Source organism: Canis lupus, chromosome 32 (assembly GCF_048164855.1).
Source record: "Canis lupus baileyi chromosome 32, mCanLup2.hap1, whole genome shotgun sequence".
In the NCBI taxonomy this organism is placed as follows: Eukaryota; Metazoa; Chordata; class Mammalia; order Carnivora; family Canidae; genus Canis; species Canis lupus.
This window is the reverse complement of record NC_132869.1, coordinates 39534637-39552721: the sequence shown is the minus strand read 5'-3', so window position 1 is coordinate 39552721 and position 18085 is coordinate 39534637. Positions and strand designations below refer to the sequence as shown.

Genomic DNA, 18085 nt, shown 5'->3' with positions numbered 1-18085 from the left:
CAGCGCGTCAGGCTGAGGGGCAAGTGTGACTTCCTGCTCCTGAAGCTTTATGTGTGTCTGGCGAACGTGCGTAGCTAGGCCGTCGTGCCCCTCAGAACGGCCCACCCTCGAGAAGGCAGCTAGGCTTTGGAAGGAAGACGGGATGTCAGCCGACAGGCTTCGTGGAGGGGAGCTGGCAGGGCCGGACAACCCGCAGGCAGGGCCGCAGCCTCCAAACTGCTCCACAAAGCTTCCCACGTGATACGACGAAGGTTGAAATCCCGTGGAGCAGGATAGGGTGCCGGTGAGCCGGGGGCCTCCCTACCAATGTTCTCACGCTCACTCTTCCCTTGAAATGGTTTCACCCCCGCCGCCTCCCGGAAAGGGCGAGGTGCCAGCACAGGAAGCACAATCGGGATGAGAATTTGGCCAAAAACCAGTCACCGCCATCGTGCAGACGGAGCTTGTGTTTTACTCTGTGTAGTGGGGTGGTCCGTTCAGGTTCCGGGCAGGGTGCTGAGAGGGCCGGGACTGCAGGTCAGGGCCAGGCCACCTTTACTGAGCCTCGCTTTGCTCACCCAGAGAACGGGGTGCACAGCGGCCCCTCCCCGGAGGGTTCCTGATGATTTAAGGAGAATGCGCTGCAAAATATTTAGCACAGTACATGGCACATATTTAAGTTTTTTTTTTTTTTTAAGATTTTATTTATTTATTCATGAGAGACCCAGAGAGAGAGAGAGGCAGAGACACAGGCAGAGGGAGAGGCAGGCTTCATGCAGGGAGCCCAACGTGGGACTCGATCCTGGAATCCCGGCTGGGATCATGCCTTGGGCCAAAGGCAGGCACTCAACCACTGAGCCACCCAGGTGTCCCTATGGTGATTTTTATTTTTTTTTTTTTAATTTTTATTTTTTTTAAAGATTTTATTTATTTATTCATGATAGTCACACAGAGAGAGAGAGGCAGAGACACAGGCAGAGGGAGAGGCAGGCTCCATGCAGGGAGCCCAACGTGGGACTCGATCCGGGGTCTCCAGGATCACACCCTGGGCTGAAGGCAGCACTAAACCGCTGCGCCACCAGGGCTGCCCCCATATTTAAAAGTTTAATGACTGTCCATTACTATTACCAAACTGAACAGGCAGTTTCCTGGGTCTCCTTAGAACTGTTTTAAAACCTTGAAGAGCCACCACAATGACAATTTAACATGTCACTCATGTCTCCTAGGTAAAAATTTTCATTCAGTGGAGCTCCACAGATTTCAGGTGTACCGTTTGGTGGTTGAGACAAACGCATAGGCCTGTCCAACCCAAATGCCTGTCGAGGTACAGAATGTTCCCATCACTCCAAAGTGGCCGACCCATTTCACGCCTGCCAATGATGTTTTGACAGTTCTGGTGGCTTCTCCCTGCCAAGACTTGGAGGCGTCCGTGTAATTTGTAGCCATCTCAAAGGGTGTGCAGTGGTATTTCGCTGTAGTCTATGCATCCCCCGATGATGAATAATGAGCATTTGTTTTTTTTTTTACATGTTTATTGACCATTTGTGTGTCTTGGTGAAGTGTCCAAATCTGCTTACTCTTTTTTCTTTCCAGCTGAGTTGTTTTGTGTATATTGTTTGGGTGGGTTAGTTTTATTACTGTTCTTACTATTCTTGAGTTGTAGGAGTTCTTTATGTATTCCCAGTCTGTAGACAGGTGCTCATTTTCTTCCTGGCCTGCTGGTCGAAAGCACCGAACTGTTCCTGTCATGCTTGTTGTCTCATTATTTTCTTCTAGGAACTTTGTAATTTTAGGTTTTACATTTAGGTCTATAATCCATTGGGAGTGACCTTGTGGATGGTGTTAGGTTGGGATCAGATTCACTCCTTTCCACAGCTGTGAACAGCTGTCCAGTTTGGCGTTCACTTTCCTTTTCCCATTGCACTGCCTTCTTGCCTTTATCAAAAATGCCTGTGGGCACCTGGGTGGCTCATTGGCTGTTGAGCGTCTGCCGTCGGCTCAGGTCATGCTCCCGGGGTCCCAGGATCGAGTCCCGCATCGGGCTCCCTCGGCCTCGGTCTCTGCCTCTCTCACGAATAAATAAAAAATCTTTTTAAAAACTGCCTGTGTAAGTGTGGGTCCCTTCGTGGACCGTATCGTCTTACTATTTGCCCACCCCAGTACCAGTACCACACAATTGCTCTCTGGTCAAGCCTTGAAGTGAGGTGTCGTGTTAAGTCCTCCCGCTTTGTCCAAGATCGCCTCGCGTGCGCGAAGTTCGCTGTATTCCCTCCCGTAGAACCAGCTCATCACTTTCTAACCCAGACCCTGTTGGGCTTGTGCTAGGACCCCATAGACCTATTTGGAAAGAAATTTTTTTCTCTTAACAAGAGTTTGTTTTCCAGCTCTGTCCTCATTTAGGGTTTACTTTGCTCTTCTTTTTCTAGCTTAAGGTGGGGACCTCTCTCACGGGTTTTCTGCCTTTCTTTTCTAATAGCAGCGTTTATAGCTAAAAGTTTCCTTGTAAACACTGCTTTTAGCTGAGTCCTACAACTTGTGATCTGCTTTCATAGTATTCAAAATATTTTCTCTGGATTTCTTTCTTGACTTATGAGTTACTACAAGTGTGTATTTAGTTTCCAAATAGGGTTTTTCTACGTATCTGGTTAATTTCTTTTTTTTCTATTTAAAGACAGGGTTTTTTATTTTGTTTTGTTTTGTTTTTAAAGATTTTATTTATTCATGAGAGACCCAGAGAGAGGCAGAGACACAGGCAGAGGGAGAAGCAGGCTCGGCTCAGCCCGCTGTGGGACTTGATCCCGGGACTCCAGGGTCACGCCCCGAGCCCAAGGCAGACGCTCAACCGTGGAGCCACCTGGGCGTCCCTCTTGTTAATTTCTAATAGAATTTTACTGTGGTCAGAAAACACACTGAATATGAGTCTTTTCACTCCGGGTCCTGCCGTACGGCCCGGTGCGTGTGTGTCCTGCTGCAGAGGAGCACTGGTGAAGGATCCAGTCTGCGCGCTTACTGGCCGCAGCGTTCTGTGAATGTCAGGAAGTCGAGGGGCTTTGAATGTCCTTTTACGTTTACCATCTAGTTCTAGCAACTGCTGAAAGGGGGGGGTGCTAACATCCAACCAAAATTGTAGATTTAATTCTATTGATTTTTACTTCACGTGTTTTGAAGTTATGCTCTGAGGGGCATGCATATCTGTTATGTTTCTTCTCCTAAATTGAATTTATTATTACTAAATGTCCTGATTTCTGGTCATGCTCCTGGTTTTGAGGTCTACTTTATCTGACCTTAACCTAGCCCTCCACACTCAGGCCTGTAGCTTGAATGATAGAGCTTTTTCCATCCTTTTGCTTTCAATAGTGGATTTATCCTTTCTCTACTTTTTAATTGGAATGTTCAGTCCAGTTTTTAAAATCTAATTATGCTTTAGTACAATTATATGGACATGATTGTATTTACATTTAACATTTTGCTATTTATTTTGTCTTTGTCCCATCTTTGTTGTTCCTTGGTTCTTCCTTTCCTGCCCTTTAGGCGAGGAGGATAGTAGTGGGATATTTCTTAGAATTTTAATTTCCTGGGGTGTTGGCTGGCTCAGTCGGAAGAGTGTACAACTCTTGATCTCAGAGTCATGAATTCGAGCCCCATATTAGGTATAGAGATTACTTAAAAAAATAAAATCCTAGGGGCGCCTGGGTGGCTCAGCTGTGTCTGACTCTTGGTTTCAGCTCAGGTCATGATCTCCTGGGTTGTGGGACTGAGCCCTTTGCGGGGCTCTGCCCTCTGGGGAGTCTGCTTGAACATTCTGTCCCTCTGCTCCTCCCCCAGCTCTCTCTCTCAAATAAACCTTAAAAAAAAAAAAACTTTAAAAAAATTTAACCTTCCAATCGTAGAGTTTCATGTACCCCCTTCTGTTAGTCACAGTGATACATGTTAAGTCTCACAATCCTTTGCTTGGAACAGTCACAGCATTTTTTAAAAATTAGGCCTACCGAGTGCTTTATATTTAGCTTCCTGGTTCCATGTGTTGTCTCTGGAGGGTGGTCCAGTGAGCCGCCCTGCCTTTCTCAGACGATGGGGATTCTTCCTTAGAAACAAAATGATCGTGGGGCACCTGAGTGGCTCAGTGAGTTAAGTGTCCAACTCTTGTTGATTTCGGCTCAGGTCATGGTCTCAGCATCAGGACACTGACCCCCTGTTGGGCTCCATGCGGAGTGTGGAACCGGCCTAAGCTGCTCTCTTCTGCTCCTTCTGCCCCTCTCTCCCACCCTTCTCCAAAAAGCCCCACAAAGTTATTATAATCCCCTGTACTACTATTACCCAGTAAAAGGGCACTGGTCCCATACGCTAGTTTATACTTGCACTTTCCTGCCTCAGTTCCAGCCATCGAAAACCACACCTGTATCTGTGATGGTGTACTCTGCCTCGTTTCCTAATTCTGTGAAAACCTGTGATGACATGAACTTCCATACTAGAAATGAGAATTGCTCCTCTCTCATCAGAGTGAATGCGAAGCCGCAAACCACATGCCCAGAAGACCGGCAGGTGCAACCTAGGAGGGCCAAGCTCTAAGTAATGTGGCCTTCAACTGCACAGGCCCACTTCTACACGGATTTTTTTCAGTAAATGCATTGGAAATGTTGAGATCTGTGACAGTTTGAAAAAATGCAAATGAACCACATAGCCTAGAGATAGCCAAAAAAAATCAAGAAAAATGGATGATGTCATGAATGCATGGTAAGAGGAGGAGCTTTGCATCCAGACCTGGGTTCAAATCCTGATCCTGCCACTTTCCTTGGAAAACTCATTTTACCTCCCCCAACCTCAGCTTCCTCCGTACGGAGAGGGGCTAACGGTGTCGCTCTGCTGGAAGGGCTCAGGGAGACCGCTCCCTTTCGTGGCCCCCAACACCACTCGCCTGCGTTGGTCTCCTGTCACAGTCACTTGCTTCTGTCTCCTTTGTGGGCTCTTCGGCTTCTCCCTTTAACTACTGGTCTCCGGTCTCCCTGTTCCTAGCTCTCCTCTGGGCTCCTTTCCAATCTGTGGTTCCCACGAGCCACCCAAGTTACTCCGGCATCTTTATCCTCCAGCCCGATTTCACACCCGAGACCTAGCTATTCAAGTGTCTGAGGCACACGCCGCTAACCTGGACTCCCGGCCCTCCACTGCGAGCCCCCAGAGCTGCTCTTCCCTGGTTTCTGGGGAAACCATGCCCCCAGGGGCAGCCGCCCACCCCATTCCCCGTTCGCACCTGCTTCGTCGCTTCCCAGTTCATACCCTATTTCTCACCAAGACCTTCCGGGCACGGGCACATGAGTCCACACCGAGGTGAAGGTGAGCTTGCTCAGCTGCTCGGCACAAATCCCACTTGTGCACACCTGCCGCCCAGGGAGGGAACTGCTGCTGGTGCCTTGCTGTTTCGGAGCTAGAAGCGCAGTTTCCTTTCACTTAGCTGCTGCCTCGAGGTCGAAACACACCGAGTCATGACAAAAAACACTCCACAGTTTGCTCTGGTGGTAGGTCTGTCCTCACCTTCAAATTATGGTGAGTATGGGGCACTGTAGGTGCCAAGCGGGGACCGGCCCCCGAGCAGATTGCTGGCCCACCGGCCCTCAGGGCTGCAGCAGAAGCCACGCTGGCACGGAGAGGAACGTAGCCTTGCGGCGCCTTCTCTGGTTTCAGACTAGTTTTGGAAGTAGATCAGGGAAGACTGCGATCATAGGTTCCTTTAAAAAGGTTTTATTGTGATCTCTTATTTTCACACCTCAGTAACAACTTTCCCCAAAGGGACGATAATACATAATCTTTATTCTAAAAAGGACATACAGAGAACGTATTGACAGCATCCGGCCAGTGACATCATTGATTGTTTTTAACAAAAATTAGTTAAGAAGCTCCTTTTTCCCTTTTGATCCTTGGTGCTGATACCAGACCAGCCCTTCACTCTCGTCTTACATGATCTGGCCCCACACTGCTGTCTCAAGAACAAGCTACAGGGATTGTTCTGGGTTCCCTTGGACGAGTGCAGCTGGAATATCCAACGGGCTGGGCCTCAATGTTTAGAGGTTTTTTCATCATTCCCCCCCTCACATTTAGACCGTTAAGAGCTGGGACCGTTAGACCGTTATTAATCTAGGATTTGTATTTGCCTTCGGGGCTGACATGCCCCCCCAGCCCGAGGATCACCCCCCCAAGCCGAGGCTTCATCAGAACAGGCTACTGAGCAGAGGTCTGACGTTCCTTCCACGGAGGAAAGGATCAGTCATCCAGGAGGTAAAAGTCATCTCAAAAGCCAACAGCGTCACGTGCCCGGCTGGCTTGTGGAGCCACACACAGACCCACAAGCCCGCGCGGAATTCGTATAGGACCTGTCTGCCGGCCACGGGGCTCCCGGGAGGCCACACAGGCCTCAGCCTCCTCGTGGTCACTGGAACACATCTGGGTTCCCTGGTGCCGGGGGCACCTGGCCTCCGCGCGCCTGTGTCCTGCGCCCTTCGCTAACCTGCCACGTCCCCACCAGAGGAGCCCTGCCCCGGGGCCATCCTACTCCTGTGTTTCTCTGATCTGGGCTGGTGCTTCAGTTGGCTGTGCTCCTGCGGCGGGCTCTGGCTCCAGGGGCAGAGACGGCGGCTTGGTGGGCTGGGCTGTTGCTCCGGCACCTAGTAACAAAGCAAACAGCTTGAGTGCTCAGGCCCACAATTCTAGAAGAAATCATTCTTTTTATTGTCAAGTCTCAAAAAGAAACCCCGTGTCTTCCAGGACCAGTGGGACGGTGCTGTGTCTGCACGGCTGTGAAGTAGACCAGAGCTAAGAATTAAAGCAACAGTTGTTTGCCTTCAAGGACTCACTGAAAAGAAATCGAATTACCTGCCCGAGGCTGCCTTACGAGGTCTCGCTTCAACGTCGCCTGCCTTCTCTTACGGAAGGTACTGGTATTGCTGAACTTGAATGTATCGTCAAGCCCCAGTGTTTCAACCGCTCGAGAAGCCTGCCAGTAGCCGCTCCCTAGTGCACAGCGTGGCTAAGAAAGCAAGTGCCAATCTGGCCGGCATATGGCAGTTTCCCCTTCCAGGAAGCCCTGCTTACAGGCGTTCTGAGTCTGAGAAGTGTAGGCCTCGCCAAGAGCCACAATCCCTCTGCTGGCACACGTGGCCCAAACCCACGAGGACTCAGGGCTGCGTGTAGCCGCCTACCTGATGGGAGTTTCCTGTACGCAGCTGCCGACGACATGGCCTGTCCCAGAGCCTGGTTAGAGCCCAGGGGCTGCTGCAAACTGGCAGCTTTGCAGGCTGAAGCGCTCCGGTGCTTTGACTTGGTGTCTTTAACTGGTTTCGTCCAGACCAGCGCCTCCCCGACCTGCAGGGCAGCTCCCAGCTTCTGGGCCATCTCTACCATCTTGGGCCCACATGGGAAGAGAAAATGGAGTCACATATCCCACCGGCAGAGACCAGCCTACCTCCTTCTTCCTAGGCCTTCACCTGGGAGTCTGAAATCCTGTCTGCTGATATCTGAGAGAGGAAGCATCTACTGCAAGGAGCTCCTCCTCCAGCAGCAGAGAATACGCACTCCCCTTAGGGGCCGCGAGGGGACGCATACAGGACCTCAAACCCCACGACTCCAGTCTGGCGCATCACAGGGTGCGAGACAGGGAGGAAGCTGCAAAGGGACCCAGGCCTCAACTCCGCTGTGCTACATCAATAAGCTAACTCAGCCTGAATTTCCTCTTACTGTTTTCTTCTGGGAGTTTTCCTTAGGCTGTTACTGAAGACTTCATGCCGCCAGGAACACCAAAGCCAGAATGGGCATGAACCTTCAGAATACTTTGGATTTGGATTATCTGGGCTTGATTCATCCCCGCACAGCCTCCTGGGCACTAATAAAAAGACACACCTCTGCGTCAAATTCCAGAGAGGGGCTGTCCTTGAGCAGACGGATTTTCTTCTCCATCTCCTGGAACTGGGCCAGGGCGCCCTTCCTCTCGCCCTGGTTGTACAGGAGCACCGCATAGTTCAGGTTCACCAAAGGGTTACACCTGCGGCAGAAGGAGCCTGTGGGGCTTAGGCTGCGCAGGCGGGGCTCGCTCGGGGCCTTCCACGCCCGAAACACAAACCCGGGCCGAGCAAACTCCTTCCTCGCGAGGACGGCGAGCTGAGAACACCTGCTGCACGCACCTCTGGAGGAGGGTCCAGGAGGTACATGCCAGGCAGCAAAGCCGGGGGCAGGGGAGCAAGCCTGTCACCTTGGCCCCCAGCAGGCCACCAGGGTGGCCCCCCGCCGCTGGGCAGATACCAGGGGAGGAAGTCCCCGGGGAGTTCAGTTTGTCGGAAGGTTAAGCTCAGAGTCCCACCTGCTGCTCCCCTAGCCCGGGCTCCTCCTCTGGCCTCTGGACCCCTAACCTCGGGCTGGAAGCCTCTCAGCAAGAGCCCGGGTCACACCGGGGCTGCGGCGCCCCCTGGTGGCCCGCCCGCGGCTTACCTGTCCAGACGGGCCGCTTCCGCGTAGGCTCTCCTGGCGTTCTCCGGGTCTTCCAGGTTGGTCAGAGCCACTGCAACAAAGAAAGAGGGCACCGCGGCTGGAGAGCCCAGCGTAGAAGGCAAAAGGAATGTTTCAAGACCACCGGCCGCCCAGCCCCCAAACTGCAGTCCTCCTCTGCCCTCTCGGCTCCTGGAGCCACAGCCGGTGCCCCGTGTCATCTGCTCCGACGGTCCCTCCCCAGATCCCTCCCTGCGGTCAGCTGTGGCCGAGCCCTGTGACACTGCTCTTGTTCAGGTGCAAGTTGTTTCAGGCGTGTCATTTTGTCCCCACCTGCCACAAAGCCGCTGGGCCTTGTCCTGACTTACAAACCCATCTGACCATGTCACCACCTGAGTCAAGAGTCCTCCCTGCTTCTCCATTACCCATAACCATGATCTTTAAACTGCTGTTAGCAACAGAACGTGCTCTCTTTTTTAATCAGTGTTTTCTGGAAGCCTCTTCTATAAAACAAAGCAAAACAGAGCCATTCCGGAAGCCGGGTCCACTCCACCTCCCCCCGCCAGCCACGTGCTCACTTCTATCAGACGCAAAAGGGGAGATCCAGGAATACAGTTGGAAAACCTCAGCCTCTAGGATAAAAGACTTAGGATAAAGGCCAGAGCCCTTCCACTCGTGCCCTCCGTGATGTGGCTGACCCCAGGCCCTCTTTCCTGATTCCTCCCCGACCTGTGCTCCACCCCCACCCCCCACCCCACTCACTGCACGGCCACCGTGCAGCTCCCTGGCTGCTGGCCTTTGCTCCTAGCTCTTCAGCCACGCTGTGCCAGTGAATTCCAGCTAAGCCTTCAACATGTAGCGAAGGCCAAATCTACTTCGTTAAGTCAGAAATGCTGCTCCTGCCTCCCAGTAGGGCTGTTAGCCCTGCATCCCCATCAGAATGGAGCTGGCTCTGCATTCAGGCAACCCCCAGTTAAGCACCATTCAAAGTGCTTCTGCAGCCTTCCTCTTATAAACAAGAACCCCACAATAATGATCTAAAAAAACCCACCTGAAGACCACACTGTCAATGAGAATGTGGAAACTGCTTTCAGGCTTACATTTATTAAGTCTAGTATATGGAGAAATATCCCCCAGAAAAAATATTAATTGGTACTTTAATGTTATAGTAACACATTAATAATAATAGACCAGTTATGTAATGACAACAAAACCAATAATCTTCATTGGTTATTTAATCACGTAATCCTCCCTCCCCACTGAGAGACCCCACTGAGGTCCTTCCCCCAGTACGTAGTGGAAGCAGGACCCTCCTAAAGCCCAGGCTCTTCACACTCAAGCATATGTGGAACTTAGTTGGGCCCCCCCACCCCTCCTCTACATAAATGAATTGTTAAGCCAAGGGAAAACAACTGGTAAAAGATGAACTAGGGATGATCTTGATTTAACCTGCTGGTCTCTGAGTGAAATGCCCCCAAACTAGAAGCAACTAGATATTCTTCTTTTCCAAGCTCTAGGACATTCATCTGGGATCTGCAAGGCAACAGCTTCTACGGGACATTTATCACCAGCCTCGTATGGTTCTAGACCATTTTCCATCAACAAGACCACAGAGGGGCTCTGCCCACAGATGTCTCTTACCAGCCAAGAGCATGAAGAGCTCCCCCATCTTTGGCTGGAGGTTGATGGCTGCACTGACAAAATGGAAGGCCGACGCATACTGCTGCATGGTCAGGTGGACAAGGCCCAAATTATACAGAATCTTCCAATCGAAGGGAGCCAAGTAGTTGGCTCGTTTCAGGCAGCTGATAGCCTGCAGGAGAGAGGGGGCACTCGAGTGGCTGGAACAAGCCGGGCAGTCCCAGGGACCGCGTGGACGAACACAAATGAGAAAGACGGGAAGCCACTCACTGCCACGTATTTCTTCTTGCCGAAGAAACACATTCCAATGTTATTCCACAGTGGAGGACTTTCTGGAACGGCACAAGCTACGACTCTGTATTTGGTGAGGGCGACATCAAAGTCCCCATGGGTCTGCATCATGCTGCCTGCTGCCAAGATGGCCTGAAAACACAGGACACGCAAAGCTGGTAACTAAGCCATTCCCAGAAAACTGCAGCAGTGAAGCAGTCATTCTGGGTGTAGACACTCAGCAGGCCCATCACACGGACAGGAAATAAACACTTCTTCCAGGCCACAGAGAACATATTCGAGTTCTCAGGAGGAATGTCCCCACACATTTTCGCTGCACAATGCAGAAAAAGAAAAGATAAAAGGTCAGTGACTTTACCTAGCTCATCTGTTTCCTACTTCTAGTCAAGGAAGTCAATATTTCAGAAAGTCAAAGCCCTTTCAGTCAACAGCGGCCTCTCATCTGTTCCCCGCGGCCCCTACATGGTACCCCAAGTGCTCCACACAACTCATAAACTGCTGTCTTTGGCCACTTAAGGTCCAGCTTTTTCTGGCACCACCTGGCGGGGGGGGGGGGGAGGGCATCTTGAGGCCTCCATGGTCCAGCCCTCTCATTTCTCTGAGGAAAGGCGTCCACGTTGGGGAGCCGGCGGCGTCAGCCTACGTCTTCCGCGGCAGAAGAGACAGGACCAGGTCTGCACCCTTTGTCAAAGCTTGTTTGGCTGCATCTCCCTCCACGACATTCATCTGCTACACAATCCCCGCCCCAAAGTCCTATCTGGACAAGAGTTATCCCTGCAGATTCATTAAGAACCCAGAAGTCGTTCACCAGATTCTCCTCGGACAGTAGCTGTGGAAGCTTTGTTCACTTCCTGAGTAACACACGGACCTTCACCAGTGCGACAACTTCACTGCGTGACAGGCCTGTGACAGCAAACATGTGCTTGTAGAAAATAAGCAGAGCGCTAACACTAAGGGCCGTGTCTATTTATACTTTTCCTAAGAGAAAGGTGATTTCTCGGGTATCCAAAATGCTTTCTAGGGCCAGATCACCTCTGGCAACAGCAGGAACACCTATTTGAAGGCCCTGGGGTTTGACAGCCCATGATACCTTGTAGTTGGTAGGGTCGTAAGTCAGCGCATTTCCAAGGTGTTCAAATGCCTTCTGGTAAATGCCGAGCTTGGAGAAAAAGCAAACCAGAGAATTAGATCAGTGGAGAGAGAGCAGTTAAGGAGTCTGGCCAACCACACCCTGAACTGAAATGCCTGGGCTTTCCAGTTGTCATGATAAAAAAAGCTACAGATACCAGATAAAAAAAAGAAAACTAAAAATCCCCATGTTTGTTGATTTCCCCTGAAGGTCAAAGTATCTGTTTGCCAGAAACCACCTCTGGCACGCTCTGCTGTTCCACACTAATGCCTCCTTGGCAGAAAATGGGCTGCTTAGCCTCATTTCCCTGGGGCCAACATCCAAGCCAAAGCCCAGGAAGGCCCAGAAAAACAAAACAGACAGAAAGGCCGCCCTGGAGGCAGAGCTGCAGGGTCAGCTAGGAGGGACCCCGAGGAGCCGGTAGGGGCAGGGTGGGGAGGGCACAGGGATATGGCGGGCGCAGGCTGGTACAACTGAACTGCAGGCACTAAAAGAATGCCATTCACATGCAGGAAAACGTGGAGGGGAGGGAGACTCCTTGTTCCAGACAGACAGAGACCTGGCTGGGAAGAAGGAGCAACAGAAACCGCCTCTGCCCCAAAGCCCCACTGGGGCTCAAGGCTTCTCCCACCACGACATAAGGTCCCTCCCCACCCCCGTTATTTCTCATATATGCTTTTTCCTTTTTTTTTTTTAAATTTTTTTTTTTAATTTTTTATTTATTTATTTATTTATGATAGGCACACAGTGAGAGAGAGAGGGGCAGAGACACAGGCAGAGGGAGAAGCAGGCTCCATGCACCGGGAGCCCGATGTGGGATTCGATCCCGGGTCTCCAGGACCGCGCCCTGGGCCAAAGGCAGGCGCCAAACCGCTGCGCCACCCAGGGATCCCTATATGCTTTTTCCTTAAGTGGGTAAGAATCAGAGCTGCAGTAGCCTCAAACTGACTGGTTTGCTTCTGATTTAATGCAGGGAATTCAGTCCTGACAGAGAATATCAGATGCGGAGAGGAAGGTTCCTGCGCTTCACAGGCTCGAGTAAGATGTGTTGTGTTACAGTCCAATCAAATCGCAGGGAAGCCACAATCCACACAAACCCAAAACCATTTCTAACATTGGGGCATGAATGAGTCAAGGTTCCCTCCTTACCTGTAAGTACAGTAGTCCCAAAGTCGTAAGAAGTTCCGTGTTTTCTGGCGAGAACCTGCAACACAGAGGTCAATGCGGAGTGCTCAGAGGGAAGCGAGACTGAGAGATGCCAAGACCTGGCCGTGACGTGCCCGCAGGCGGCACCTGGCAGACACGTGTGCCTCCTACTCCCTGTGAAAAGTCCTGCAGGGGATTTGGGAATTTCCTTCAAAAGCAGGTCATCTCAGCCCTGGCTACAGGATGAGTTGCTCAGCAAGAAAGAAATGGGACGCCTGGGTGGTTCAGTGTTTGAGCGTCTGCCTTTGGCCCAGGGCCTGATCCTGGAGTCCGGGGACCGAGTCCTGCATCGGGCTCCCCGCATGGAGCCTGCTTCTCCCTCTGTGTGTGTCTCTCATGAATAAATCAATCAATCTTTAAAAAAATAAAAAATAGAATCCAGACTCCTTTATCAGGACTGTTCCTTAAGGCCTAAGTCCTAAGAATCACCTATGGAATATTCTGTGTGACTGTCCTGATTACTGATGTAACTAACGTCCAATGCTCCATAAATCAAGTCAGCCTAAAACACACAGTTGTAGCCAGTTCCCGCTCGCAGCTTGGTTGGTTGGTTGGTTGGTTGGTGGTTTTTCTGGTCTCCCGGTACTGACAATGCGAGCCCGCAGTTTTCTACGTGGTTTAGGATCCCAGGGGTCCTAAGGCTCTGCTCTCCATATTAAGCAAAAAGCCATACTAAGTAGCCAAACTAAAAAAGAAGGAAGCCACATACCAGCTTGAGGAAAAAATTAACCATTGGCTTTGGGGAATAAACGCTGACTTAATAGATTCTTTGCTTTCCCAACCCCTCACAGATACTTGCCTTTGTCACAAAAATCTAAGCAACACTGAGCTGAGCTGTTCTGTCTGTAGGATCATCAGCAGTTTCAACAGTGAAAATGCCAAAATGCAAAGAACAGCGTCTCCTGCTTCTAAGGAATGAGGGGCACTGGTTACCTATGGAGAGAGCAGCGCCAGAGAGGCCAGCGCCCCAGCCAGAGGAAGCCCAGATGCCAAACGGAGCTTACTCCATTCCACTGAGTATCTGCCCTTCACTTTCTGCCGTAATCCTATATCCACTTGGATCGCCTCCCACCCACAAACCAATTCTGTAACTTCGCTGGTTCTGGTGGCATCCCCCTCACCCTCTCACCAAAACATGGCTACCATCTCCAGAGCTGGGTCCTAAGCAGTGGTCTCCATTCTCAGTGAGGTTCCAGATGCTCACTGTCCCCTTTTTCCCTTGGGAATTTTACTGACTTACATCCTTGACGAGCCCCTGGAAGAATGTCACCCTCTAGATTTCTGTGAGCTAATCTCAAAGAGCCTGCTTTAGAAGACAGAAGTCAGGGATCAGGCTCCCACCCAGCCCCACAGAAGCTTACAATAGTCTACATGGGCTCCTTCCTACTTGTCCCTGTAAACTTAGCCTCTTGGTGACAAGAGTCTTTTGTAACTTAACAAATCAAGGGGTTTTTTGTTTGTTTTTTAAGATTTATTTATTTTGGGGCAGGGAGAGAAAGAAAAGGGGGAAGGGCAGAGGGAGAGAGAGAAACTCTGAAGCAGACTCCTCTCAAATGGGGAGCCTGACACAGGGCTCGATCTCACAACCCTGAGATCACAACCTCAGCCAAAATCACAAGGTAACTACTGAGCTACCCAGGTGCCCCAAGCCAAGGGAATTTTATGTCTTTTTAGACACAAAATGTGGTTGAAGAAAATTCAGAAAGAAGTGTTGTGGATGGTAGAACCAGAAAAGTGACTACCATGGTAGGAGACAAAGGTGACTGGGAGAAATCTAAGTTTAGTTCAGAGACTAATTATCACGAACAGTACACTCTGTGGCCAAACATCCTGTTAAGTGACACAACCAACGAGACATCTTGCTATAGCTATTCCACTTAAAACAAACAAGACCCTATATTAAAAAGATAAGATAGTATGTGTCCCTAGAGAAGAAACATGGAACGCCATCCTGGGAAAGCCAGTCAGTTCCATTATCAAAGGGTTTGGCCTACCCTACTGATGTTTTGCAAACAAGATACTGGTCTCATGAGAATGAAGGCCACATGTTTTTTAGTGAATCGGATTTCTGACCCCAAGGTCTCTGGAAACAAGCACTGCTATAAAGTTTAATACCACAATGGCAGACTACCAGCGGACTCCAAAGTCCATCCGCCCCTTCCTCCTGAGCACGTGTGTACCCATTTCCCTTGCAGCTCGTGGCCACCTCACCTCATAAACCATGGAATGTGGCAGGTTCTGAACCAGGAAAACCTTCCTTCGAGCTGCTGACTCAGCAGTACCTGACCCACCGCCCCTTACCACAGCCTGGAACATGGATGCTACGTTACATTAGCTCCCACCATGCGTGTGAAGGCAACACGTGAGGAATGGTGAGCTGAAAAAGAACCTGGATCCCTGACTGGTCTTGTGGAGCAGAGCTCTCCTGCGAGGCCGGACTAGCTAAACTGAGGGTGAGAAACACAAGTCCTCCTTATGTAAGCAAGCCCTTGGGAGCTTTTAACCTTAGCTTGAGCTTTACTCTAACTCACACAGCTGGTAATCAGTCATGGTAATCCGTAATCAGTCTTAAATTTGGGGGTTCGTATGTCTACTCCCATTTATTTTCTCATTGCCTTAAAGAAAACAGACATACTTACTCCACTGCTTTCTTATAGATTTCGATGGCTTTGTCCAAGTCTCCCTGCAGCAAGTGGATCTTCCCCAGCATGATGTAAGTCAAATCATGCCTGTTAAGATGTAGGGCATTGTGCAGCTGGTCATGTGCCTAACAAGATCCGTGGAGTAAAGAGAACCAAATCACTAGCATGAAAGGACAGTGGCCTGGTGTAGCCAGCGTAAAAACAGAGCTCCTGCCGTACTCATGCAGGAACACCACATGTCGGACAACAGCCCCCACTACCCCAAAAAACTAAAACACACCCAAACTGCGTGCTGACAGGATAGATGGCAACATGGGGTGTCTGCCTCTGGAGCCACGTGGGAGAGTATTTATACGAGATGATTAACCTGAGTATTCTCTGCTTCTTGATATTTATACCCATGACTCATACTTCATAATTCATATGAGCGCCATAGTACAGAATCCAGCACTGCCCTGAACTCCATCCCAGCTGCACCACCTTCCGCGGGGTGGACCTCATTTTCCTCGCCAATATTTTGATCAATGAATGCATGCCCTGTTCTCATTTATTCACCAACATGTATTCACTGACAAACTCCTTGCTCTGGAAGAGCTTTATCCTAATAGTTGACCATAAGGGCTTTAAGTCATTCATTGATTCAACAACCATTTACATCACTGTCCAGTATTAGATTTGCTCTGTTAGCTTTACAGTAAAATCTAAATATAATTCTCCTTCTCCTCAGTACAGGTCTGACCAAAGACCAATCCCACCTCTCCCTTGGTTCAGAATAACCCTATGAATAGAAATGTACTTGCTTGAAATATTCTCTGAGGAGAAAACTCTCCTAAGCAAGTATATCACACTGCAGATCTGCCCAGGAAACTTAAGGAGACCCGCTAAATAAATCTAAGTTCTTACATGGAAAATAACATTATAAATTTAACTGTCAGAAATCAGATCCACTTAAAACTTAAATTCATTTCCAATAACCTTAAAAACTAAAATCAGTTGCCATCAGACCATAAGATAGCTCTCTCAGCCATGATTACACTTTTAAGACCCAAGAGTTCACTTTTTGATATCTAAGTTTTATTGAACATTTGTTTCTATACTGGAAAATTACCCTGGGGATGGACGAGAGGAGGGGGGAGAAGTGATTTTACTGCCATTCCCTCCTAACATTTCTAGAGTTTGTCATTTTCTTGCTAAAATCAGAAAAGAAAAAAAAGCAAATGGATGAAAAATGAGAATAAATGTATTGCGCTTTCAATTTTTGCTTCCAAAATCTCTACATGCACTTCCCAGGAATAATACGCCACGAGCGAGGTAGCCTCTGCAACGAGTGGACCCTCAGTGGGCTCCCAAGCCCAACACTCAACCGCCACCACCATTCCCATACATTACCTTGTCGAACTGTTTCAGATAAATGTAGCAGACTCCTAGGTTGTGACAGATCTCCTACACACAAAAGAAAGTAAAACAGCATACATGTAAACTCCACCGTTACGATCAGAATGAAACAACAGGCATCTAGGGACTGTTGCTGTCCAGCAAAACTTACATTTTAAATGGCACTACAGGTAGTTTTTTTACTAGATTTCGTACTTAAATACATTTAATTCTACAAAACAGGTTTTTAATATTAAAAATTCAGATTATAAGAGAAAAAGGCAGAGTAAACTAAACAGGTGATCATCCTGGGTCTTTGGAGGGGGTACATACCCAGCTCAGCCCCAGGCCTGCTCTTCTCTAAGGGCTGCCCTCCTCACAGAAGAGACTGCCCATAGCCCCTGCTTCACCTCTAAGGAAATGTGTGTGTGTGTGTAGGTGTGTGTGTAGGTGTGTAAATCAGATTCCTCCTCCTAGGAATCTAGGACTTGACTAGGTAATGTGGACTTGAGGCCCAGCCACACTATCTGGAGGCCACTGAAACGGAATATATGGAATTAAAGCCAATCTGCTTAAGTCTACAAACCTTGGCCCAAATCCATCCTCTGCTTTACTTGTAAATAAAAAAAAATTTTTTAAGATTTTATTTATTTTTTCATTAGAGACACAGAAAGAGAGAGAGGCAGAGACATGGGCAGAGGGAGAAGCAGGCTCCATGCAGGGAGCCCGACGTGGGACTCGATCCCGGGACTCCAGGATCATGTCCTGGGCTGAAGGTAGATGGTCAACCCCTGGGCCACTCGGGCATCTCTGTTGTAAATAAAATTTTACTGGAACACAGCCAATGACTTGTTACACGTTGTCTATAGAACTTTCACACTAGAACTTTAGAGTTAAGTAGTTACAATAGAGACTATATGAAACCACAAAGCTTAAAATATTCACTAGGCCCTTTACAGAAGCAGCTTGCCAACTGCTGACCTACAGAAAGAAAAAATGAAGCAGCAATGCAGAGTAGCCACCTTGGTTACTAAAGCTTTCCGGTTCTAGTTCATCGTAAGTCTGCATTTCCTGACCTTGAATTCTAAAGAATCTCTCTTTCCTTATACTGAATCTCCCCTTATCTGCAGTAGCTTAAGAGAAAAGAGGAAGCAGGAGTGAGGAAAGTGCTCTATGGGAAACAGTGAGGACCTTCTTGTTAGGAGTGGAGAGGTGTGGGAGGACATTTAGATCCAGGAGGACATTTAGATCCAGAAGTGTCCCTGTCTGAAGAAACACAGACCCCAGGACTCAGAAACAAATGGTTCAATGTGTTCCAAGTCTCCTAAAATAACAAAATAAGGTTCACTGATTA

General features: G+C 49.3%; 1 protein-coding gene across 5 annotated transcripts in view; it reads right to left on the bottom strand.

Moving 5' to 3' along the window:
* Positions 1 to 5699: 5699 nt before the first annotated feature.
* Positions 5700 to 18085, bottom strand: part of BBS4 (Bardet-Biedl syndrome 4) — a 57493-nt gene continuing 45107 nt past the window's right edge. For all 5 annotated transcript variants that reach the window (XM_072809528.1, XM_072809531.1, XM_072809529.1 and 2 more), the window contains 10 exons: positions 16747 to 16800; positions 15355 to 15482; positions 12659 to 12713; positions 11471 to 11539; positions 10360 to 10512; positions 10090 to 10261; positions 8452 to 8521; positions 7867 to 8008; positions 7170 to 7371; positions 5700 to 6635 (listed from right to left, as the gene is read on the bottom strand). In XM_072809528.1, the coding sequence (XP_072665629.1) occupies positions 6520 to 6635; positions 7170 to 7371; positions 7867 to 8008; positions 8452 to 8521; positions 10090 to 10261; positions 10360 to 10512; positions 11471 to 11539; positions 12659 to 12713; positions 15355 to 15482; positions 16747 to 16800 (1161 nt within the window). In that variant the 3' untranslated portion in view covers positions 5700 to 6519. The remainder of the gene's footprint in view (positions 6636 to 7169; positions 7372 to 7866; positions 8009 to 8451; positions 8522 to 10089; positions 10262 to 10359; positions 10513 to 11470; positions 11540 to 12658; positions 12714 to 15354; positions 15483 to 16746; positions 16801 to 18085) is intronic.